Source organism: Aotus nancymaae, unplaced genomic scaffold, assembly GCF_030222135.1.
Source record: "Aotus nancymaae isolate 86718 unplaced genomic scaffold, 86718_ANA_hifiasm-v0.15.2.pri h1tg000015l_1, whole genome shotgun sequence".
NCBI classification, from domain to species: Eukaryota; Metazoa; Chordata; class Mammalia; order Primates; family Aotidae; genus Aotus; species Aotus nancymaae.
This window is the reverse complement of record NW_026988427.1, coordinates 3,160,674-3,186,299: the sequence shown is the minus strand read 5'-3', so window position 1 is coordinate 3,186,299 and position 25,626 is coordinate 3,160,674. Positions and strand designations below refer to the sequence as shown.

At 41.2% G+C, this 25,626-nt stretch overlaps 1 protein-coding gene across 7 annotated transcripts in view; it reads left to right on the top strand.

The window, feature by feature from the left end:
- The window catches only part of FBXW11 (F-box and WD repeat domain containing 11), a 135,402-nt gene extending 115,178 nt beyond the window's left edge, over positions 1 to 20,224 (top strand). For all 7 annotated transcript variants that reach the window (XM_012461137.2, XM_012461134.2, XM_012461132.2 and 4 more), the window contains 7 exons: positions 3,793 to 3,911; positions 6,073 to 6,322; positions 8,969 to 9,087; positions 11,010 to 11,120; positions 12,329 to 12,407; positions 13,341 to 13,527; positions 17,679 to 20,224. In XM_012461137.2, the coding sequence (XP_012316560.1) occupies positions 3,793 to 3,911; positions 6,073 to 6,322; positions 8,969 to 9,087; positions 11,010 to 11,120; positions 12,329 to 12,407; positions 13,341 to 13,502 (840 nt within the window). In that variant the 3' untranslated portion in view covers positions 13,503 to 13,527; positions 17,679 to 20,224. The remainder of the gene's footprint in view (positions 1 to 3,792; positions 3,912 to 6,072; positions 6,323 to 8,968; positions 9,088 to 11,009; positions 11,121 to 12,328; positions 12,408 to 13,340; positions 13,528 to 17,678) is intronic.
- Positions 20,225 to 25,626: the final 5,402 nt, after the last annotated feature.

The window sequence follows — 25,626 nt, the reverse complement described above, 5'->3', positions numbered from 1 at the left end:
ACAGCATTTATAAAATCTTGATCACTTGCAGTAAACTGTAGGAACACTGCAAATTATGATGGTATTGTTGTATATGTCAAGAAATAGGTCCACAGAGTCTGTTTTTAATAGTTCAATCTTTGAACAAATTAATTCCCATCTCTCATTAGATATGAACAGTATTGATAACGTGGAAACACTGGAAGGATTAAAAGAAGGTAGTGGGTTTGGTATATAAGAAGTTGCTTCTTGTCCTGACAAGTAAAAATCTGAACAAACTGAAAAATGAACCGTTCTACTTAGATTCATAAGAGAATCTAGAGGTCACAGGAGAAGCTGCTGCCCCACAAATTGGAGAGACAGACAGATACAGAGAATCATAACTCACTGGAGCGGAAACATCTGGGAGAACCAGTGCCTGGGTAGGGTAACCTGAACTGTAATTGAAATATTGCTGGAAGCTTAGTGTGGGACAAGTCTGAGAAATAAAAACTGAGGAGGACCCAGTCATCAGGGATCCCCACCACACTTTTGTGCCAAGAGCTCTACCAGGTTCTCACAGTGATTATCACTGAAAAATCTTGAGCTTCCAGCAGGGGGAAGGGAAAAGAAATCTTTTTTTTTTTTTTTTTTTTTTTTTTTTGAGATGGAGTCTTGCCCTGTTGCCAGGCTGGAGTGCAGTGGTGTGATCTCAGCTCACTGCAACCTCTGCCTCCCAGATTCCAGTGATTATCCTGCCTCAGCCTCCTGAGTAGCTGTAACTACAAGTGTGTGCCACCATGCCTGGCTAATTTTTGTATTTTTAGTAGAGATGAGGTTTCACCATGTTGGTGAAAAATATCAGAGAAATGCAAATCAAAACCACAATGCGATACCACCTCACTCCTGCAAGAATGGCCATAATCTAAAAACAGTAGATGCTGGCGTGGATGTGGTGAACAGGGAACACTTCTACACTGCTGGTGGAAATGTAAACTAGTACAGCTGCTATGGAAAACAGTGTGGCGATTTCTTAAAGAATGAAAAGTAGAACTACCGTTTGATTCAGAAATCCCACTGGGTGTCTACCCAGAGGAAAAAAAGTTGTTATTCGAAAAAGATACTTGGACATGCATGTTTATAGCAGCAGCAGAGTTTCATAATTGCGAAGTTGTGGAACCAACCTAAATGCCCTTCAGTCAACGAGCAGATAAAGAAACTGTGATAGACATACGCGCGCGCGTGCGCGCGCACACACACACACACGCACACGAGATGGAATATTTTGCAACCATATAAAGGAATGATTAACAGCATTCACAGTGACCTGGATGAGATTGGAGACTATTATTCTAAGTGAAGTAACTCAGGAATGGAAAATCAAACATCGTATGGTTTCACTGATGTGTGGGAGCTAAGCTATGAAGACACAAATGCATAAGAATGATGCAATGGACTTTTGGGGACTTGGGGGGAAGAGTGGGAGGGGGTGAGGTATAGAAGACTACAAATACAGTACAGTATCTGCTGGTTGGGTGATGGGTGCACCACAAACTCACAAATCGCCACTAAAGTACTTAATCCTGTAAACAAATACGACCTGTACTCCAATAACTTATGGAGAAGTAAAAAATAAATAAATTTTAAAAGTCAATAAAAAAATAAAAGGCTAGAAACTAATACAGTGACTATTAGTGTTCTATAGTTCCATGACTAGGTCTTCTCAGTCTTTCAGTGAAGCCTCTACCTCGACTTCACAAGTACCTCTCAGTTCTCCCTCACCCCTTTAGGTGGGACCAAATGGATGAAGAACCTGGAATTGTGTATTTCCCTTCCCCAGGTCAGTTAGGTTCTATAAAATCTCAGCACTTTAGGCTCTGGCTAAGCAGTTTCTACTGAAGGTAGACATTGTTAAGAAGTACAGAATACTCTGGTATAGTTAAAAACGTTTCTTTTGGGAGGCCATGGCAGGCGGATCACAAGGTCTAGAGATTTAGACCAATCCTGGCCAACATGATGTTGAGTTTGTTGGTGACTTTTTAGATACAATGCCAAAGGCATGATCCATGAAAGAAAGAATAAGCTGGACTTCATTAAAATAAGAAAAATTTCTGCTCTGTGAGAGACATTGTCCAGAGAATGAACAAACAAGCCACAGACTAGAGAAAATATTTGCGAAAGACATAGAAAGAGCTCTTGAATCTCAACAGTTAGGAAATTAATTAACCTATTTAAAAAAAAAAAATTAGGCATCGACCTTAACAGACATGTCACCAAAGAAGTTACACAGATGGCATATAAGCATGTGACAAGATGTTCCACATAAGTCATCAGGGAAATGTGGATTATAACAATGAGACACCACTACACACCTGTTAGCATGGCCAAAATCCAGAACACTGACAACACCCAATGCTGGCGAGAATGTGGAGCAACAGGAACAGGAACTTTAATTCATTGCTGGTGGAAATACAAAATGGTACAGCCACGTTGTAAGGCAGTTTGGCAGTCCTTACAAAACTAAACATACTTTTACCATATGATCCAGCAGTTGTGCTGCTTAGTATTTACACAACGGAATCAAAAACTTATGTCTACACAAAAACCTGGACCCAGATGTTTATGGCAGCTTTGCCCATAATTGCCCAAATTTGGAAGCAACCAAGGTGTCCTACAGTAGGTATATGGATAAATAAACTGTAGTACATCTAGACAACAGGGATAATTTTCAGCACTAAAAAGGAACGTACATCAAGCCATGAAAAGACAGGGAGGAACCTTAAATGTGTATTACTGTGTGAAAGAAGCCAATGTAAAAAGGCTACATGCTGTATGATTCCAACTCTGTGACATTCTAGAAAAGACAAATCTGTGGAAGCAGTAAAAGAAGCGAGAAAAGGAACACTCAGGAGTATGAAAACAACTATTAATAACAATTTACTTCCTTTAATCCTTTTTTCCTTTTCTGCAATATAGATAGTCATTGTGTCACTTTATAGATAATTTTTATTCTGATTTTTAAAAATGCTTAACTTCGTAACGAAGCATGATATTTTCTCATTAAAAACTCTTCATAGTTTACTTTGAGACTTTTATGAAATGTTGGACATTTTATTTTTGGTTTTTTATTTTTGTAAACATAGGGGTATGCATTTTTAAAAGGTCTTAATAGTTATGTTGTCATGTTGCTTTCCAGAGATTGAGCCACTTCTTTATTTATTTTTACGAGACATAAAATAAAATGGCAAAGCAGGGTCCTGCTTTGTCACCCAGGCTGGAGTACAGTGGTGTGATTGTGGCTCACTGCAGCCTTGCCTCCTGGGCTCAAGCAATCCTGTCACCTCAGCCTTCCAAATTGCTGGGACTACAGGCACACACCACCATGCCTGGCTAATTAAAAAAAAAAAACATACATATATAAAATTTGTGGAGATGGGTTTCCCAGGCTGGTCTTGAACTTCTGGGCTCAAGTGATACTTCTGTCTCGGCCTCCCAAAGTGTTGGGATTACAGGCATGAGCCATAGCACCCAACCAGTGAGTGAATTCTTTTCACAGATTTTATTTTTAAAAAGTTCCCTTTATGAGGCTGTTGATAAGTGTAATGAGATTAATAGCTAAGGGTTCAAATTAAACAAAATAGCACATCTATCCTAGTAGTTAACCACTATTGTCTGTATTCCTACTTGTTGTTTCTTACCTGTTTGATATTCAATGTTTCTTATTTACTATAACCCAAGTATTTCATTTTATAATCAGAACATAAGGTGGGACAGTAACATTCATCAAAATATAGTATAATAAATTATTGTTTGTGGTTAATCTTGTCTCAATAGATTTGGGATAAAACCAGCCTGGAATGTTTGAAAGTGTTAACAGGACACACAGGCTCTGTCCTCTGCCTGCAGTATGATGAGCGTGTCATTGTAACTGGCTCTTCAGATTCTACAGTGAGGTGAGTGATCTAGCTTCATTGATCTTGTAAGCCTTCTCTGAGAAAGTCTGAGATTGACATCCTCCTCTGGGAGAGGCATACATAAACTTTGCATACATTTTTACATGCTGTGTTTCAAACTACTTTTGTTGTAAATATGTTTGAGCAAATTAGGCAAGACAGCTAATTTAAGAGTGTTGCTGTTCATTGTAGAGATGACAACATGCTTTCCTATAAGAGCACATACCAAGTATTAGGCTGGCTTTTTCCTTTTGGGAAACTGTGGTCCAGAGCAGAGAGGAGGAAGGCAGCTGTTCCAGGAGCGTGGTGGGCACCACCTACAAATACTGAAAGACTCAGAAGCAGTTTGCAGAATCTTTTCAGCAACACCAGGAAAGTAAAATGTGAGAGCAGATAGTATACTCGGTACTCTGTATCATTTTATCAGTTCTCACATCAACCTTTCTGAAGAGGTAGATGTTACCTTCATTTTTGGAGTTGTATTAGGAAACCAAGACCAGAGAAATTAAATAAGTTGCTCAGAGTCACAGAATTAATAAATTTTGAACCTTGAATTTATACAAGTCATGACCATATATGTAGCCTTGCCAGTAGTGGAAGCACTGATTTTCACTTGTCACCCAGTGGCAGAATGATGAAGATGAAAGTGGCAATGCTCTGCTGTAGAAGGAAAGCAATGACTTTTGGGTAAGAGGTGAGCAAGTAGAAAGGGAACATTATTGATATCCATTCCTATACCTCTGGGATAAACACATTTCTTCACACCAAATGGGCTTGGGAGTTGGGTGTAGTGATGAGGCCATCAGAGCTACAGGTCACACAGGAAAGCCTCAGCAAGACTACTGGTGGCTGGAGGAAATGTGAAAGAGAAGGAAACAGCTCTTCTGGGTTGGGTCAGATATTTGGAGAGGATTGTTTTACAGGTACATGAACCTAAGCGATTGGAATGGTCACTGAGTCTGTCCCTGGATACCCACGTTCTCCCCTTTTCACTCCTCTCTTTAAGTTAGTTGTGGTTACTAGCCTCTCACTTCACTCCTGGACTCTCTCACCACCCCTGTTTAAAGCACCCTTAGTATCCTCCCCTGGACTCATTTTTTCCGTACCACTGCTTCTGCCAGATATTGTGTCTCAGCCTCAGAGGCCTGAGTCTTTTCTCCTCTGCCCTGTGTGAACTTGTCCTCTAAGGAAATGAGGGTTACAAAAAAGCCGTGCTGTGGAAGTGCTGTCCCCAAATCCCTGGATGTACGAAGCAGTTGGTAGATCCTGGCTTTGTCCATAAAGCAGCTGGATAAAAAAGTGGATGTGATGATTGATGAGGCATCATGACTTATCCAATTTGCAGTGGATAAATAACAGACTCAGAGGCCTGTCAGAGGTCAACAAGAACCATAAGCTTGGAACCATTCTCAGTTCTTCAGCCGTCAAGATTCCTTCTTCCTGTCATCTCAGACTCACTGCAAAATTTACTTTCTTGAAGGAATCATCTTTTCTATCAGCACAAGCCTGCAAACACATCTCTGAATACCTGACTGCTAAATATACCTAAACTCTAGCAGAGCCAGAATTAGCCACCTTGTTTGAAACCATCTCAGCACCTCTCAGCAATAAAAACATTGCTTTTAGTACCCCCTTTTAATCATATCCTTAGGTTCGTTAAGAATGGGCCCTGTCTTTGTCCATTTATGTTACTATAAAGGAATACCTGAGGCTGGGTAATTTATAAAGAAAAGGGGTTTATTTGACTCATGGTTCTGCAGGCTCTCCAAGAAGCATGGTACCAGTATCTGCTTCTGATGAGGGTTTTGAGCTACCTCTACTCATGGCAGAAGGCAAAGGGGAGCCAGCGTGTGCAGATTACATGTGAGAGGGAAGCAAGAGAGAGGGAGGAGATGCTAGGCCCTTTTCAACAACCAATTCTCTCAGGAACTAAGAGTGAGCTCCCTCCTATGAGAATGGCACCAAGCCATTCATGAGTGATCCACCACCATGACCCAGACACCTCCTGCCAGGCCCCACCTCCAACATTGAGCATCAATTTCAGCATGAGATTTGGTGGAGTCAAACCATATCCAAACCATTGCAGACCCAGACAGAGCTCAGATAATCATTTCCTGGCTGTCTCAATAATTAAGCATCATGCTTTTCTTTTCTCTACCAGAGTATGGGATGTGAACACGGGTGAAGTTCTTAACACATTGATCCATCACAATGAGGCTGTACTGCACTTACGCTTCAGCAATGGTCTGATGGTGACCTGTTCCAAGGACCGCTCCATTGCTGTGTGGGACATGGCTTCTGCAACTGATATCACTTTACGCCGTGTCCTGGTTGGCCACCGGGCTGCTGTCAACGTAGTAGACTTTGATGACAAGTACATCGTGTCTGCCTCTGGTGACAGGACTATCAAAGTAAGTGTGTCTGCAGTTATAACCCTACCTGCTCCTGTCCCTTTTAGAACAGAGAGAAAGCAGAAGTGGCTTATACTAACCTGGTACCCAGCAAGATCTTTATTCTCCTCTGTGCTTATGAACCCAGAGGCCATCTGTATACCTCTAGAGTCGCAGGCAAGGTAGGAGGAAAAGCCATGGGTCCAGAAGAGAGAACAGTCTTCTATTTCATGAAATGACATCTTGATCACTTTTTTAAGGGGAAGAGAGCTAAGCTGTTGAGCATGTATTGTGTTGGGAGCTTTACTTTACTGTCTCAGTTAACACTCTTTTGAGGTAGGTGTTGCCCCATTTTACACATGTGGCTCAGAGAGTAAAGGATTGTGTTGGTGATCATCACAGCTAGTTAGTGGCAGAGCTTCGATTTGATTTATGTGGTGGACTCTGGGCTGGATGCTAGCAATGTGATGATGAAGACATGTCCTTGCCTTCAAGAAGCTTAGCATGCGGTAAAGTGGGAGGCAGACTTGTGACAAGGAGCTGAAGTCTAGGGTGATCCCTAGGATATGGTAAATGCAGTCCTGATTCCAATATCCAAGCTAACTTTTTTGAATTTTTAGCTTTCTTGTGTTTTTATAACAGCTTTACCGAGGTTTAGTTTCCATACCATAAGATTGAACACTTTAAAGGGTGTAATTCCGTGCCCTTTAGTACATTTGCAGTGTTTTATAACATCACTGTTGTCTAGTTCCAGAACATTTTCATCACTCTCTAAAATCCCCACACTCATTAGCAGTTAGCCTGTGTTTCCTCGCAGTCCCTGGCGATCATCTGTCTTCTGTCTTGGGATTGGCCTATTCTAAACACTTCATAGAAATGGAAGAATACACTATGTGGCCCCCCACCCCCCGACCTTTTTCTTTCCTAGAGATCGGGTCTCATTTTGTTGCCCAGGCTTATGTTTAGCATTTTGAGGAACTGCCAAACTGTTTCCAAAGGCACTGCACCATTTTACAATCCTGCCAGTGGTATATGAGGGTTTCAGCTTGCTCAAAGAACCTCCTTTGCATGACCAGCATTGGATAGCATTCTTATAATTAGCCCCACAGATCACAAAGTATGTAGCATCAGGCTTTAGATTGGATAGTTGGGAAGCTAAACAACTAGGATTTATATGCAGTGACTTACTCCCACAATCACACCAGTTGGTATGAGACCAGTGCCTGGAAGTTGAGAGGGTTTGAGCTTTATTACAAAACAGCTGTTTCATAATATCAGCCTTGAGGATTTCTCCATATCCCTGCCAACACTTGTTATTATTTGTCTCTTTTATTTTATATGCCCTATATGTTCAGTGGTATTTCTTTGGTTTTGCTTTGCCTTCCCTTATTACTGATGATGCTAAACAACATTCTGTATCCTTATTGAGCATTTGTGTACCTTCTCTAGAGAAATGTGTATTTAAATCTTTTACCCACTTTAAAAATTGGTCATTTGTCTTTTTATTGTTGAGTTATAAGTTCTTCATATATTCTGGACACAGATCCCTTCTGTGATACATGATTTGCAAATATTTTCTCCCTTTCTGTGGGTTGTCTTTTCACGTTTTTGATGGTGTCCTCTGATGCACAGATGATTTTAATTTGGATGATGTTCAATTTATCAAGACTTGTATAGTTTCAGTGCTTACGTTTAGGTCCTTAATCCATTTTGAGTTAAATTTTTGTCTAAAGTATGACGTAGAGGTGCAATGCTATTCTTTTACATGTGGATATCTCTTTATTTATCCCATTCAGCTACAAATGCAGCTGGTAAGATAGTTCAGGGCACTCTGGTTGCTATGTGTCTCCTTTTTTGTCTAATAATGTTTTAAGATGTCTGTGAACATGTAAGTCTTTCAGATGATGTCACAAAAGAGGGTATTATTGTACACACATACAATTAGAAGTAATGTGTCAAAACAAATGCAGCTGTTCAAGAAAATATGCTGGAAAAGAGGATGACATGAAAGGTGAAACTTTTCCAGAGTCTTGCCTTGTCACCCAGACTGGAGTGCAGTGGCACAAACATGGCTCACTGCAGCCTCAACCTGCTGGGCTCAAGTGATCCTTGCACCTGAGCCCCCTGAGTAGCTGGGACCACAGGTGCACGCTATCACACCCAGCTAATTTTATTTTTTGAAGAGATGGGATTTCACTGTGTTGCACAGGCTGGTCTTGAACTCCTGAGCTCAAGCAGTTCTCCCGCCTCAGCCTCCCAAAGTGCTTGGAATTGGGTGTGAGCCACCATACCCAGCTGGAAGCTCTTTTATTACATTAGCTCCATTGTTTGACATGTCAGCAGGTATAAAAACATAAAATCTGGCCCAAACTCTTCCCTCCAGGTAAATGAGTGTCCGAACCATCCAGAGATTCTCTCTTTGTAAAGATCCCAAAGACTGAAGACTTCGCTTCCTTCGTGTTTTATTCCAGTGTTATCACTCAGCAGCCAAGGAAATTTTATGCCATCTGGTCTGTTCCCCACCCTCCCAACTTTGAGTTAGAAGACACCATATTTTATAATTTCATATTTGGGTCATTTTCAGAAGCTCTGTCTTTTTAAGAAAGATATATTGTGGGAGGACTTTTCTGCATTCATTCTTTAAAATACTGTTAATTTGTTACACAGGTCTGGAGCACGAGCACCTGTGAATTTGTTCGTACTCTCAATGGGCACAAGCGAGGCATTGCCTGTCTGCAGTACAGGGATCGGCTGGTTGTTAGTGGATCATCAGATAATACCATTAGGTGAGTAGAAGTTGGTATGCTGACAGAGTGGGTTTATTTTTGCCACATTGTTGATTCATCTCCTAGTAGTAATGCTCAAAACAACTCAGAGTAAATGGGAAGTTTCAGATAAGAAAGCTTTAGGCAACTTTTAGAAATTTATTTGGCTCTGTATACTTAAGTGGGAAAACTGTGTATGCCCTGGGTGTTCTTCCAAGATTCCCCCAGTACAGAAAGTTTTATAACCTCAGCTCCACCCAGGATCACTTAATACCAGAGCTCTTCAGGACAGACTAGGGTGCTGCAGCCCAACTGGCTCGGATTTCCCTCACCTGTGAATTCCCACCTCCCTACCTCACACATGGGAGTATACTTTATTTTTCTCTCCCAAGACTGCATTATGGAATCATCCATTCCTGTCAGGTCATTTACCTCCCTTTTTCCTTCCCAGCACTCAACCTCCCTGCTTTCTAATAAATCTGACTAGCCTTAGACATTTTGTGTCTTATTAAGAACATCCCTTCAATATCTACTTAATTATCCCCTGCCATTTTCTCAGTGTCTCAATATATGCTAGTAGCTTTACATAAGTGACTAAATTTAACTTTGGTTTATAATCAAATTGGCTAATCTTTGGTCACAATAAAGATTGGGTTTAAGATTATTAAAAAAAATTTTTTTTAAAGGCAAGCAAATAACAAAAAAGCTATAATGTCTGTTAAGTCTGCTTTATCATTTTAGGCTTTAAGATACCATAAAAGTTAGTTTAGAGCTTAAATCTTGATTCTCTTATATTCGTCATGCTTTCAGGTATTGCTTAATGTTTCATCAATAAAGAGTTCTTAACTTCGTCATTGGAATCATCGAGGTTTTGCAAGATAGTAATGTATATTACTCTTCCAGCTTATAGAAGGGCACCACTTTGGAGTCATAGTGGCAGTACTGAATGGCTTGGATCACAGATTAGAGATGCTATCATCACGGATACTAAGAAGATTTGCTAAGAGCAGCTGTAATAAAATGTTCTCTGGATGTATCGTAGGAATTACTGGTAGAGAGGCTAAGAAAAGGTTATGATAGAATTAATTTGCTCACTTTGTTTTGTACATGCTAGCTAGCTGTGATTTTTTTCCTACAAATACTGTAGAAAATGAATCATATTAGGAAAAAATAAAAAACATCCCTAACTCCAGAATTGTTGTATACATCATATGCAGAGAAAAAGGCTTAGGTGTAGTCAATGGGTTTATATTTCCAGCAGGACACTGCATGTACCTAATAAGTCTCCTACTCTGACCTTATAAACCGTCAATCCTAGTATTCGTCATATAGTATCAAGGAAGGGGTATCCCCAAGCCTCATCAGGAGAGAGCCACCTCCCCTGCTGGTCCACCAGTTCTAACCTCAGTGGTCCTCATGGACTACACTGGGCTAGAAGTGCCTGCGGGGGAAGCTTAACCCCCCCCGGCTGTATGTGGTATCTCCCTTCCCACCATGTCTCATCCATGCTTTTTCTCTTTTACCGCCTGCAATCCCTGTCTCCCCAGAAAAGTCCTTCCTACACCATTTGTCTACATGGTTTTTTTCAACTCAGACATCAAGAGAATGCCTACGAACTAAATAGAATTGAATTTCTTGTTTGTTGATTTTATTGAAATAGTAATACAGACACATGATTAAAAACAGTTTTAAATCATATAAAAGGAAATAGAATAACAAGTAAGACTTCCTCCTAGGTTAGTGCTTGGAAACACACAGATGGTATAAATGTATACATATAGCTTTGTATGTGTGGTACAGACTGGAAGTGAGATAGAAATAAAGAGCTCCAAGATAGTAAAAAATTGTATCTGTATGACACAGATATAAAAATATAAAAAACTTACAGATAGTGTGAATCGTGTGTGGGAAATTGTTTCACAGAGGTCTGTTTTTTATTCAAGGCTCTGGGATATTGAATGTGGTGCCTGTTTAAGAGTCCTAGAGGGACATGAAGAACTGGTTCGATGCATCCGGTTTGATAACAAGAGGATTGTCAGTGGGGCCTATGATGGGTACGTCTTTTAGATTTTCAGATGTACTGCTATAACTATATCAAGATGAAAAATTAATGTTGTATATTAAGCAACTCTCTATGTACCAGGTCCTATGGTAGGTTTCTGTGTAATGGTGGTTGGCAGGTATTATTATACCAGTTGGTTAGATGAGGACACTCAAGCCCAGTAAGAAGAACTAAATCTTGCCTCAAGTCACACGAGGTAGAGCCACTGTGGTTCCTAAACTATGCTTCTTTTCACTCTTGTTGCCCAGGCTGGAGTGCAGAGGTGCGATCTTGCCTCTCTGCAACCTCCACCTCCCAAGTTCAAGCAGTTCTCCTGCCTCAACCTCCCAAGTAGCTGGAATTACAGGCATGCGCCACCACACTTGGCTAATTTTGTATTTTTAGTAGAGATGGGGTTTCTCGACGTCGATCAGGCTGGTCTTGAATTCCTGACGTCAGGTGATCCGCCTGCCTTAGCCTCCCAAAGTGCTGGGATTTGAGCCATCATGCCACATCCCTAAACTTATGCTTTTAGTCACTGTAAACTCCAACAAAGCTTAGCTGTGGGGGTATTTACTTCTTTGCTTTATCCCTAAATTAAGCCAGGCTGTGTGTGTGTGTGTGTGTGTGTGTGTGTGTGTGTGTGTGTGTGTGTTCAGTAATAAGTTTCTTCATTTTCCCTTTTGGCAAATTGAACAAACCCTCTTTAAAACACCTCACTACATTTTAAATGAGCAAATGGCAACTGTAAATCTTTCCAGATGACCTTATATATACTTTCCAAATGGGTTAGTTGGTCTGTTTGTACTCCGATTACTAACTTGCAGCATTTGCTTAATTTGGAGAAAGGTATCCTTGGAATTTCACAAAGAGCCCTAGCTTCTGTCAGCTGCACCTCCTCAGCCCTAGAGAGTCCCCTGATGAATGAATTTAGTGACATAGGTTATCAAGCCTGGAACTGAATTTAGATAACCTGAAGTTGTTTACTTATCTCCCTTAAAATAATATTTCTTTGAAATTTCAGCAATTCTGGGAATGTGTAGGTTGTTAATTTTTCCAAAATCAAGTGTAATTGGTTCAGATAATTTGTAAAAACATAAGCATGTTCCCCATTAACTTTTATAATAGGCAATTCAGATGCACTCCTTTTGTCAAGGAAATGTTTGGCAGCATATAAGTTGTTCACTTTTCTTCTAGTCACAATCTCATTTTCCTTTCTAGGAAAATTAAAGTTTGGGACTTGCAAGCTGCTCTTGACCCTCGAGCCCCAGCAAGCACGTTGTGTTTGCGCACATTGGTGGTACGTGATCTCTTGAGATGGGAATTGGTTTCCTGTTCTGGAGGATGACCATATGCAGATAGCCTTGTCTAGATGTATCACAGGAGAGCTTATATGTCTCACAATATGCCTTCAGAGCATTTCACTGTTCATTTTGTTTGCCAAAATCAGAGAATAGTTGATGTTTACATTACCATGAGCACTTTCCTAAGGGGAGACGTAATGCGACTTAAGATATGAAGGCAGGCTTCCTGATTTGTAGGGGATTGGTTTCCTCATAGGGCAAGCAATATTTCCTTCTTGTAGGTTTGGAAGATTTCTTAATGTGGCTATTTGTAGTTATGTTTTAATAACAGTACATTTTTATACTATATATAAATTTTTATACTATGTATAAGTACTGTTAAATTTTTGAAGAGATAGTCATTTGAAAATATTGGTAGATTAAAAAAATTTTTAGTAGTTTTTTATTTCTATTTCTTCACTTCTTGCATTGACTAGAACATGCAGAACTGTCTTTCTTCTTGATTTTAATGGGAACTCATAAAATGTTTCACCATGAATTTTGATGCTGGCAGCAGTTTGAGGGAGATTCTGGTCATGTTAAAACAAACTATTCTTCTGGTTCTAGGTTTTCCAGTGGATTTTTAGAGTGTATCAAGAATGGGTATTATATATTGTTGTTTACTTTTCTAAGGCCTTTTGTGAGATGATCTTTGAAATATTGGTAGATTAGAGTCTAGGATACAAAGTTTAATGAAACAAAAGGCCTAGCAGGAAAAGAAAGAAGAGCATTTGTTCCTGGGATGAAGGACACAACTCAGTGAGTTCCGAACAGCTGCTTAGGAAGTCTGTTTAAGTGGCTGCATTTTCATTTTCTGCGAAATTTCTCATTGTGAGCTACCAAGGACTGTAAAGATCTCATTTTGTTCATGAAGTTGTTATATTTCATAGGAACATTCTGGACGAGTGTTTCGGCTCCAGTTTGATGAGTTTCAAATCATCAGCAGCTCCCATGATGACACTATTTTGATTTGGGATTTCTTAAATGTGCCTCCCAGTGCCCAGAATGAGACCCGTTCTCCCTCCAGAACATACACTTACATCTCTAGATAACAGTCTGCACTTTCACCCGTTTCAGGTGAGTACTGTCCCCTCCCCTTCCAATTTTGCTGACTGAATTCACCTTCCCTTTCTGGAAATTTGGTGATTTGGGTTTCTTGGTGATATCAACCAAGGACTCTTTTAGATGTCGACTTTTGCAGAGTTCAAGTGTAAGGCTAGATCTTTATAGTCACACCCATACAAAGTCTAAGTTGGAATCCTGCTTATTGTGTGGGTTTTCATATTGGCAGATGATGGACATGGTTCCTGTTTTTAAAAACTGTGTTCCTAAATGATTTTCTAGGGTCATATCAATCAAACACCAGTAAGATTCCTTGTATTTTATTTTGGGGTGCAAGAATCTTTTTCTCTTTCTTTCTTGTCCTTCAGTTCTTTTATTAAAAAAAAAAAATCATCTGACAAAACATTCAAAATCCCTTTCTTCCCCATTAACCACAGTCCACCCAGCACCATCGTTCTTTCAAGGATGAATCAAAGAAGAGTATCTGTTGAGAGATCCCTAAAACCTATTCTGCTTCCATGAAACACACAGATATGCTGAGAAGCAAAGTCCTTTGGTCTGGTTAGAGGAACACTGAGAGTCATTATAACCATTGATGACAGAATGTTTTGATTTTACTAAGGGTGTTAAGTCTGGAAGATCAGAAGTCTTACTTGGCTGTGTCCTAGGAACCGATGACTTAGAAAGAGTATCGACAACTCTTTGTGTTCTGCTGAGGGCCAGTGAAGTCTATACACATTAAACTTTGTAGATTGAATAAACATGTTTACACATAATCATACTACTATGAATAGATGTATACAAAGACTATTGTGATTAATAAAATTTGTTTTTATTTAAAATCATTACTTAATTCTTAGTGGCTTTGTATCATCACCTATTTTCTTGTTCAGTGAATTTCAAAAGTTTAAGAAAGTCCATGTGCAGTATTAGGAATTTTTTGATGGACAGATTGAGAACTCCTGGTTCCTATTCACCAAGTTACCATCTTTTCAGACACTCTTTCATCAAGATTCCAGATCCAATAAATAGAACTTGACCAGGAAGCTTGTCTTACCTAGAGGTCAAGAAACTATATATATAGCCAGGCGCCCAAATTGACTAACTGCCTGTTTTTTTTTTTTTTTTAAATTAGTCTCTCCTTATCCATTAAGTTTTTCTCCCCTGTCTCCACAGGCTAAGAATAGTTTTTACATTTTTGAATGCTTAAAAGAAATTAAAAGATTATATTTTCATGACATGTAATAATTATATGAAATTTAAATTCCAGTGTCCATAAATAAAGATTTTTGGAATGCCGCCCTGCTCATTCCTTTATGTATTGTCTATGGCTGTTTTTGTGCTTCAGTGGCAGAGTTTAGTAGTTGCAACAGAGACCTTATGGCCTACAATGTCTGAAATATACCACATGGCCCTTTTAGAAAAAGTTTACTGATTTCTGGTCTTGCCCCTGCTCCATCTATTAGCAGTAAACCAAGGGTCTGCATCAGGAATGGCAAATAAGTATTTTCTCCATGCTAACTCAGTTTGGTCAGTAGTGACTGGTGGGAGTGCTGGCTTTGGAAGGACTCTGGGACCTTCCAAAGGTCTGGTTGTGATTGGTTATGTCTGCCTTGCAGGAGTGACCTATAAGTCACTTACCTATTTGCTGTTTGTTACTGGTCTCCAATGTATTCAGACTGTTCCTGATCATAATCTTCTGCCTTGATGTTTTCTTTCTGGATATATTCTTTTTTTTTTCTTTCTTTTTTTTTTTTATTTATTCTCTTTTCTTCTTTTAAGTACTGTCTTCCTCAATTCATTTTTTTTTTTTTCATTTCCTTCTGGATAGATTCTTCATAAAACAGTTTAAAAATCCACATGGAAGAATTATTATAATTATTGAATGGAGCCTTAAAATAGGAATTACAGAGGCAGGAGGCAAGGATCTCTTGAGTGATTGCTCCTCCCCCCATCTCCCCTCCCAAGAAGCCTAAGAAAATATAGGGAAGGAGGAATGGACCCAAGTAAAAACTGCTTCAAGAGGCATGTGGCAAAATTTAAGACATCCATATTATGGTTTTTTCTGGTATATTTAATAGATGAATTGACAACATCTATACATTACCTAAAAGTGCCCTGAACAAGACTCCTTTGGTTGAGAGATGAAGGAGTGATCACCAATGCCGTTTCTTATTGGCTGTGGTGGAAAGGAAACTCGTGTTACTTCCTCCAGGCCTTCCTCCTACCCACCTTTTTTGGAAACCTTAGAACAGCTGCCTTGTTGTGATCAATTATAAGTCAATGGAAAAATCTTACCTGCTTAAGGTGGTGGTTCCCTGTATCCCAGCACAAGCAGTGAGATCCCAAATGTATTTGTCTCTTCAGATTGAATTACTTTTGACAACCTTGGCAGTCAGCTTTATAGATTTTACTGCTCTTTACTCAATTCTTTTTGTTTCCCCCGCTTTTTGAGACAGTGTCTTGCTCTGTCACCCAGGCGGGGAATGCAGTGGCACAATTTTGGCTCATTGCAACCTCCACCTCCCAGGCTCAGGTGATCCTCCTGCCTCGACCTGGCGAGTAGCTGGGGCTGCAGGTGCTTAGTCACCACATTCAGCTAATTTTTGTGTTTTTAGTAGAGACAGGGTTTCACCATGTTGGCCAGGCTGGTCTCAAACTCTTGACCTCAAGTGATCCACCTGCCTCAGCCTCCCAAAGTGCTGGGAATGCCAGGGTGAGCCATCGCACCTGGCCTCAAATTCTTCTCGTTTATTGTAACATGAAAAAAACTATAGCCATGTGATATTGTAAGATTTATGCATAGTAAGAAACACTACCCTAATGATGATTTATCCTTGCAGTAAAATATTCACCTGTAAAATAGCAGGTGAGAATATCTTGATGTCTGCAAATGCAATAATAGATTTACTTGTGGAGTAATTTTTTAAAAAATCACTAACAGCTAAGAGCTGTATGTTTTATTATGTATTCAGTAGCTCAAATTTTATTGTTTTTTCTTATTACAAGACAGTATAAGACCATTATTAGATTCCCTTAAATATTCTTAATGGGAAAACAGTGGCAAATGAAATGGAATCTTGAATTCATTGAGAAGACTTACTAAGATTCTTGATCTTTATGAAAATTGACACCCTTTTGGGAAAAATCACCTTTATAAAAAGCATTCAAGCTTTATAAAGTCTCTCTCACTTTATTATTTTTATTTTTATTTTTGCCACCTAAGGTGACTTTAGACTTTCTAGGTCAGTGGTTTAGTGCATCACTGATTGTGACATAATCTGAGCAGGTTTTGACTTGTTTTTTTTTTTTAGAATAGAAAATAGTCTGCATTGTACATAAAGATGATAAATGTTGTGAATATGAATATTCTCATGAATATTCTGTTTTACATGGGGGTGTGTGTGTACTTATTTACATACGTGAGGAATGTAGAAACTGTGATTAAAATGTGTTTCTGACTCAAAGCCATGGTCAAAAAATTAAGGAACATTCAGTGGCCTTTCCCTCCACACTGTTACTCTTCTACAAATGATTTATTTATTAAAAAGGAAGTAATTTCTGATTACTAGCATTCTGATTTTGAAAGGCTAATTTTTGCATATTTTTGTTTCCTAGTGATCGATGAGGGCTCTCGTCATATGAGTCTGGCCCCATGTAGGTTCTCAATATCATAAAAGATTATATTAAATATAAAATCAAATGTGAAGCATCTTTTGTTACATGTGTACTTTTTCAGAGCAGCATTGAGAGGTGATAGGTTATAGAGTCAGCCCTCTCCTTGAATTCCTTCTCTGTCACTTGATGACTCTTCAAAATATTGTATTCACATGTAGATATAATGTACATAACAGTTTAACAGTTACTTTGAAGTAAACACTTAGCCTTTCTTATTTCTTAGCCTTAGTTCTCTTATTTGTGAAGTGGGTGTCCTAATAGTTTTTTCCTCATAGGCTTGTTTTGAGGTTGAAATAAATGTCGCACCTGGTATGTAGTACACTCAAAACAACTTACAGCTTCTATTGTTAATGCTAATAAGTTGAGAAGTAGTAACGTGTTAGGGGTACGCATGTAGATGTGTGCATGGGGATGGGGTGTAGTGTGTATATCCTTATCTAAACACAGTATCCACCCACACTCCCTTTGTTTTTGCATTGTTTTCTCAGGGTTTTCTAGTCTTGAACTACTGGCTACATGGCTACCAAATGCCTAAGGGAGTTCGTTCACAGCTGAGTTATGAAGCTGGAATTGGTTCTAGACGCTGGGTAGATGCAAAGCAGCCTAACTCTTCAAGTACCGACATTTCTCACCTCTGATTCCGGCTCTACTTTGAGAAGGATACCTTAGCTCCATCGACTTCAAGTAGAACAGAAGCCCATTTCCTTCCCTCATCAGTGAAAAAAATCTAATGTTTCAAATGTAAATTGTTCATAGGAAAGGAACATAGAATCTGTTTTACGGAAGTAAATCGACTGTCAAGAGAAGACTTGGCCTCTAATTTATATTGCTTTGCACTTCGGTTTGATATTAAGAAACAGCATTCTTCTTCAGTGAAATTTTGGGTGCCAAACACCTACCCAGAATGTCCAGGGCTTTCCTTTTCAAAAGTAAGCATTCTCCTTTTGACCGTCCAAGTCATTATGAATTCTGACTTGTTGTATTAGGGACATGTTGGACAATGGAAAAATCTCTCTGGATTGTTTCAGTCATTTGTTTTGGATTGTACTTCCTTTCTGTACCAATTTCTTTTAATTTAAAGAACTATAAGTCAGTTATATTATCTCCCAACAGGTAATATAGCTCTTTTCTTTTATTAACTGTTCTCTGTCCCCCAGCCATCTCCTGATATTTGGTAGAGTAACACCTTTATACGTGTGCTTGCCTCCTAATTTAAAATACTGTATTCGCATGTAGATATAATGTACATAACAGTTTAACCTCAAAGTTGCTGGAGTCAGGGCCCCCTGTGCTTGAGACACTAATACAGAGTGTGTTCGCACTTAGCCATGGGCTGGGCTCAAGAACCTGATACCAGGGTTGATGTGGATTACCTAGAACCCTTCCTGCAGTAGTCATACAGTGTTTTTATTTTGTTATTGTGTGTGTGTGGTTTGTGTGTGTTTTTAATGAGAATCTTGTTTTAAAATGTAATTTCTAAAGTTTAACACAAATGTTTTATTTGTTGTGCAGTATATATTATACAATAGAGAGGTACCTTAAACATTTTTTGTTCTTACTCTTTTTCTCATAAGTACTCCTGAGTACCAGTGGTCACTTTCCATAGTATTCATTTGGCTTCACTGTCGAAAATCATTATTCTGTGCAGTTATAGCCCTGGGAAGGGGAAATAAGAAGGCCCTATTGATGGGCTGTCCTGGCTCTGGAATTCATGCATCCTGGCCTTGCCAGGGTTCTGGTAGGTCCCACTGGTGTGTTGGAGCCTGCAGGGCAGGTCAGGCTGATGCAGAGGCCCATGCTGAGGGGAGGTTACTCCTAAGTGGTGTAAAGCCTTAAGCCCATAAATCCCACCCTAGTCATCTCTGGTGTCACCTGCTGCTGTGGCCCCAGCAGGTCTGAAAGCTCCCAAGTACTCCTGGGTATACAGCGCAAATGTGTAAGTGGCACTGTCGCCCTGGTGGTACATGGAAAGGATGTTGGCATCCAGTTGGCACTCCTCCCTTATTCAATATTAGGTTTGATTTGCCCTTTGCCATTGTTTCCAAAGATCAAGGAATGTCAATAACATTTTAAAGGACCAATAAACAGCCTCCTATAAATTAAACCTCTTCCCGTGGAAGCACACTCTACTACTAAAGGGAAGGTCCCTGGGCTCTGATTTGTCCTTTGCATTGAGAACGGTGTGGGGATCAATGTGTGTGTATGTGATTTGTTTATCGAGTTGGCTTTGCTTTTTCAGTTTCTCTTTTTTTAAAAAAAAATCTTCCTTCCCATGTTACTAAATTAATTTATGTTTTCGAGAGGTTGAGTCTCTAAAGTGTAAATGATAAACCTCCATTCGTAAGGTGGATGTTGTAAGCTTGATGGTGGTTGTGAAAGTGATTTAGCATTGACCACTTTTCATCTTACGGCTTCAATATCAAACTGGTTAGGAAAGCCCAGGGGGAAGGGAGGGGGCAGGGGAGGAGGCAATTCTGAATGAATGAATGGATTTTTTGTTGTTTTTGCATGTTTAATATAGAAGTTCCCCTTGTTCCTTGGGAGATCATGGCCTTTGAATATGCACACAACCCTTGAATTGTGCCTACTAAATTATAGCAGGGGACTTTGGCACCCAAGGAATTCTGACCTTCTGGGATTATAATAGTAATTCCCAGCCATACTCTGGACTTTATTTTGCTAACCATAATTGAGCAAATGTAAATTACTGCTATATTAATGTTTTAAAGCACTGGGATAGTCTAATTCTAACTTGTAATTAATTATGTTTGCCAATTATCTGTTTGAAATAAATTTGTGTCTGAACAGCTATTGAAACTGTTAAATTGTACAGATATTATTCATGACAGCTTTGTACTGTGGAATGTGCTTAATAAAAAACAAAAAAGTTTGACTTTTGTCCAATAAATCGCTAAGTAATGTCAGTAAATCAAGTATGAGTATTATGCAGTGCACCTAATCTGGCCTCATGCAACTGTTACTTCAGCTACTGACTCAAAGCCAATACTCTTAATAAAGTGTTGCAATACTCTGATGTTCTGTTAAGAAATTTTTCAAAAACACTGTTAAGTGCTATTAGGAATCCAGTGACATACAATTACAATTTATAGATTTTAAGAATCATCCGCTCTATAAAATGAAGTTGAAGGTAAACCGGTTTTGGCCTGTGAGAATGTTGTAGAAAATAATATTTCCTTGTCTTGGGCTTTTGCGGAAAGCTAGTTTGAACCTCAGGAGTTAGCTGGGGGGTAGCTAAGAACTCTTTCCCTGCAGATCTGCTTCCCACACATATTTAATTGCTTCACAAGTTACTGTCAACATGAAAATGGCCTCTGAGACATCCCAAGGGGCATCAGGTATGAATGGATCCTCCCCTTCTTTTTAAAATTTATATTTATTTATTTTTTGAGATGGAATCTCGTTCTGTCACCCAGGCTGGAGTGCAGTGGCACGATCTTGGCTCACTGCAACCTCCGCCTCCCAGGTTCAAGCAGTTCTCTGTCTCAGCCTCCCGAGTAGCTGGGATTATAGGTGCCTGCCACCACACCCTGCTCATTTAAAAAATATTTTTAGTAGAGACAGGGTTTCACCATCTTAGCTAGGCTGGTCTTGAACTTGTGATCCACCCACCTCTGCCTCCCAAAGTGCTGGAATTATAGGCATGAGCCATCGTGCTGGCCCTCCCCTTGAAGAAGGGCAGTGGAGGTGTGAGAGGTGCAGTTTTGCATCCCTCCCCACCATAGCATCAGATATGAATAATTTTTTTGTGTGCAAGTGCATTACTGGTAGAGTACTGAAGCGAAAAGAATCCAGTGAGTATCTGTAGGATTCTACTCAGAAGTTCTACTACTCAGAAGAACTGAGTAGAAGCTGAGTTTTTCAGCTAGTGAGGCTAAACTTTCCCCATTAGTCAACCCGATTGGTAATGCAGACTTTTTGCATGAGATTAGAGTATTTCTATGTAATTGTTCTCACCCATTTTTCTTGTAGAACATGTTTTTTAAATGTGTCATATGTATGTGGTTAAGAGGACTAATATACAAACCACAAAAAGTAAAAAGTAATTTTTCCTCTCCCCCTTCGCTCCCAGTCCCTTAAATGATGGTTTACCGGTTTCTTTTATGTCCTTTCATAGATACCGTCTTTTCTATATACAGCTTGCTCTTCCAGCTGGGGAAGACTCCGGGAGCTTGTCTTGTAGGTGCTAAGATCTCGGGGCCCCTGCTGCCTCATTGCGCAGAGCTGAATCCAACACCTTGTAGGCACTCAGCATCTGTGGGATGACTGAGTATATGCCATCTCAAGGTGTTTGCCTGCCCCACAGATAGGATGATGGACCCTATACATCAAATGCACTAATTCAGCAGTTAAAAATTATATTGGTTAGGTATAGCCATGTGAAAGATTTGTAGGGCAGATCATAAGTAACTTTTTATTAGTTAACGTGTTTGTTTTTTAGAGTGCTTTAAAAAATGTTTTAATTATACTTTAAGTTCTGGAGTACATGTGCAGAACGTGCAGGTTTGTCACATCGGTATACACGTGTCATGGTGGTTTGCTGCATCCATCACCCAGTCATCTACATTAGGTATCTCTCCTAAGGCTATCCCTCCCCTATCCCCCCACTCCCTAAGTAACTTTTTCTGTGCATATCAGGTAAACTGGAAAGTAGAATCCTATAAATGAGATGGTATTGTTCTATTCTTTTCAACTTTGTGGTCATCTGCTCATCCTGTCTCTAGGAATTGTTTGATTTTATTGCTCAGAGCCTGTGAGTTATTACTGGGCTGGCCTGAGAGAACCTGGAAGTTACAAGGCCAAGGACTTGAGTGGGGACAGAGAACAGCTTAATCCTGGTGTCTGGTGAGATCTCAGTGTGTACAGCTGAAGCTCTCTCTACCCTTCACCACCACCTTTAGATTTAACGGACTTTGCCATTTACCATTCCTTGCAGGCTGTGTTTGTACTTCCAAATCCCACCAACATGGGGGACTGGGAAAGATTATTTTTTTAAGCGTCTAGCTCTGTTGCCCAGGTTGCAGTGCAGTGGTGCAATCATAACTCATTACAGCCTCAAACTCTGGGACTCAAGGGACCCTCTTGCCTCAGCTTCCCAAGTTGCTGCGATTACAGGCTTGAGCCATGATGCCCAGTGGAAGGGATGTTCTTAGAACACCATTGAGGCCATTCTACAGGGGCCACTTGTCTACCAGATGGCAGAGAGGAAAGAACATGGGCTTTGGGGCCCAGAGACATAGCTCAGGATTGGAGCGCTGCCACCTAATTGGCAGCAGGCCCCATGGGCAAGGGCATTGATTATCCTAAACCCGAACTCCTCAGCTGGGAAGTAGAGACAAGTGTTTTAAGATCACTATGGGGATTAAATGACATCTCTAAAGTGCCTAGCACAGTGCCTCGTGGCTTCAACTTAGATGTTTAAACAAAGGGAACAGAATGCTCAGAGGGGAGAAAGGGACAGGAGTTAGTGGAATTTGGGGTGCCATGCTATGAAACCAACATACTCAGGCAATCCTGAAGCCAGTCTGGGCTTCTTGAGGCGAAATACAAGAGCTGATCATCTTCCCTGAGGACTGGTCCCAGTGAGAACTTGAGTCTGTAACCAGGGCCTGAGTTGTTCAGTGGGTGGAGGAGGGGGATGGACCAGTGAACAGGTTTATACTGAGTTATATTTGTTAGGTTCCTATCACATCCCCAGCTAGTATTTCTGGGAAGAGAGTGAGGTCTAAACATGTCACTCTCCTAGGCGAATTGTATTGTCTCCAGAGAGGACGGGAGAATTTCACGCCTTCAAGGTGTGTATAGCTGGTGGATGATGCAGGGAAGAGGTTGGATCATGCCCACTACAGCAAGAATGAACATAAATGAGTGAATCAAAAATAAAGATTCATGGGTGCCAGGCTGCTGGTGAAGGCTTTGTGTGCTCCCATCCTCACAGTAGCCCTGCATGATTTATGTTCTTACCATTTTACAGGTGAAGATACTCAGGTCTGTCTTTGTGAGCAGCTGGGTTTAGCATTGATTCTGGTGTGTCTTGGTGGCCACAGCTGGCTTCTTAGCATGCTGCCCTAGCATCTCCCTCTCTGCTCCGTGGGCCCCTGGATGCCTAGAGTCTCTCTAAAAAGCCAGGCTCAGACTGTGGTCCCTTGGCACCCAAAGAGCCTCTGCCCTTCTCTCCTCCCCTCCACTGATATGTCCCTGGCATATATTCTTGGTGTGTGTTCAAAAGTGCACAAAGTGTGATGGAGTGCAAGGGGCCGGACAGGTGCAAGAGCCTGACTGTGGCTGGCCCTGTGGGCCAGGCTGGGGAGTGGGGGCTCCATCCTGGGAGCAGGGGCAGCCACTGGCTGGTTTTAAGCTCAGGAGTGACCAGTTGGAAAGCTAGAGTTAAGATTCAGGAGAGAGATGTTCAGGTCCATTGAATAAAGAACATTGAAGAGGTGAGAGAGGGTGTTGGGAATTGCCGGGCTTGGTGTGGAGGGAGCTGGAGGCGCTGACAACGGCATTCATATTTGGTGCGTGTCTCCTGGGTGCCAGCAGATGGGGCTATAACGGAAGAAGACACAAGGTCCCTGCTCTCAGGAAGCTTACATTCTAAAAGAAAGGAAAAATGCACAATGATTGATGGTGTCCACAAACATGCATTTACAAGATAAATTCAGATAATGTTGACTGCTGTGACAAGGTTACACGGGGCGGTGGTTAGGTGTGGCCTGGGGGACATTGGATCCAAGTTTTCAGTAAGCAGGAACTGGTCATGTACTGAGCTGGGACAGAATGTTCTAGGCTGTGGGCGTGAACACGCCAAGGCCTGGAGATGGGGATTTCTGGAGTGGGCAACGAGCTGGAGGGGTCTCCAGTCTCCCAGATAAGGGAATCGGGGTTGATTTGATCCAGGGGGTAAAAGGGGGATGCCTTTGGATGTGGACATTGGAGGGGCCCCAGAGAGGTTCCAGTGGAGCCCCTGGGCTGCCTAGAAAAGGAGACAAGTGGTGGTTTCAGAAGAAAGAGCCCAGAGGAACACTGCATTTAGGAAAGGGGCACAGGAGGACAAGACTGTGACAAAGGTGGGAAGGAGCAGCGGGAGAGCCGGAGCTTGGTACCCAGCAGTCTTTGCAGGGCCCGTGGATGCTCTCAGAACTTGGAAACCCTCTTCTGCAAACACTTGCCTCCAAGCTGCCCAGGCCTCCTGGGGAACAATGCCTGTCCACTAATCACACCGAAGGACACCTAATCCCGCTTCACACTTCTTCCAAGACAGCACCGCACTCTCCTAATGGCCAGGGCTCTGGCAGCAATAACAAACCGGCGCCCGGGAATAGCTTCTCCACTCCGGCCCTTGCCTGCTTGTCCTTGGGAACACTCCCTGCCGCCCATCTGCACAAACAGACGGGGGCCAGGTCTGCGCCTCAGGAATGAAGAGATAAAAGGGACCATCGGGACTTTTTCCACCAAAGGCAAAAGCATTTTATAGAACGGGCTGCGAGTTTTTCTTTCAGGAAATTTCATCATGTCTCCAAGAAGGGGAGGGGGAAAAGGAGACAGAGAGAGAGAGAGAGAGAGAGAGAGAGGTGGGCAAGAGGGGGAGAGACAGAGGAGAGAGAGAGAGAAAGAGAGAGAGAGAGAAAGTTAATTGGCCTCAGATTTTCTCACTCCCTTTTCATGTTGGTAACATGAGGCAGCCCAGGTCAGATTCAGGTCAGCGACGTTTGGGCTCTTTAGTGCCCCTCTGTGAATACCTCATTTCTGTAATAGTTTTTCCTTTAAAAACAGCTCTGCCTTCTTTGGCAGATGGTGACATTCCATTAGCATATGGAATATTTTTCAAAACACATCCGAAAGCATGTCTCTTACGGAGGAGACTGGGCAAAGCGAACGAGTGTCTGAAAAGTATGTTGGGAGCAACTCAACATTTAACAGAAGGCCCCACTCCCGCCTTTGCCCCTGGCCTCTCCGTCGTTTCTCCTGGGTTGTTACCGTAACCAAAAGGAGACAGGAAGATGTTCCCCAAAGCTTAGTCTGTTAGCTTTACTGGGACTGTTCCAGTACACAAGGTAGCTAGAGAGAGGCTGAACCCAGGATGAGAACATGATTCTTGGCCTGGGCTGGATGTTGGCAAACCCACGTGGATGTGGCTTTGGGGCGGTGACGGATACCTTGTGCATGGAGCACCTACTATGTGCCAACTATGTGCCAGATGCTGTGGGTAACATACGTTACTGTTGTTCCTGCTGAAATCCATCTAGCACACAGTGAGCGTGTGTCAGGGTATGTCACCACCCTGCCCAGCACTCCCCAGTGGCTGCCACTATGCTTAGAATCAAGTTCAAACTCCTTGTTATGGTCTTCAGTAACCTCAGCCCCCCTCCTCCATGTCATTTTATGTCCAGCTTTCCTCTCTCACTCCCACTCCGCGAC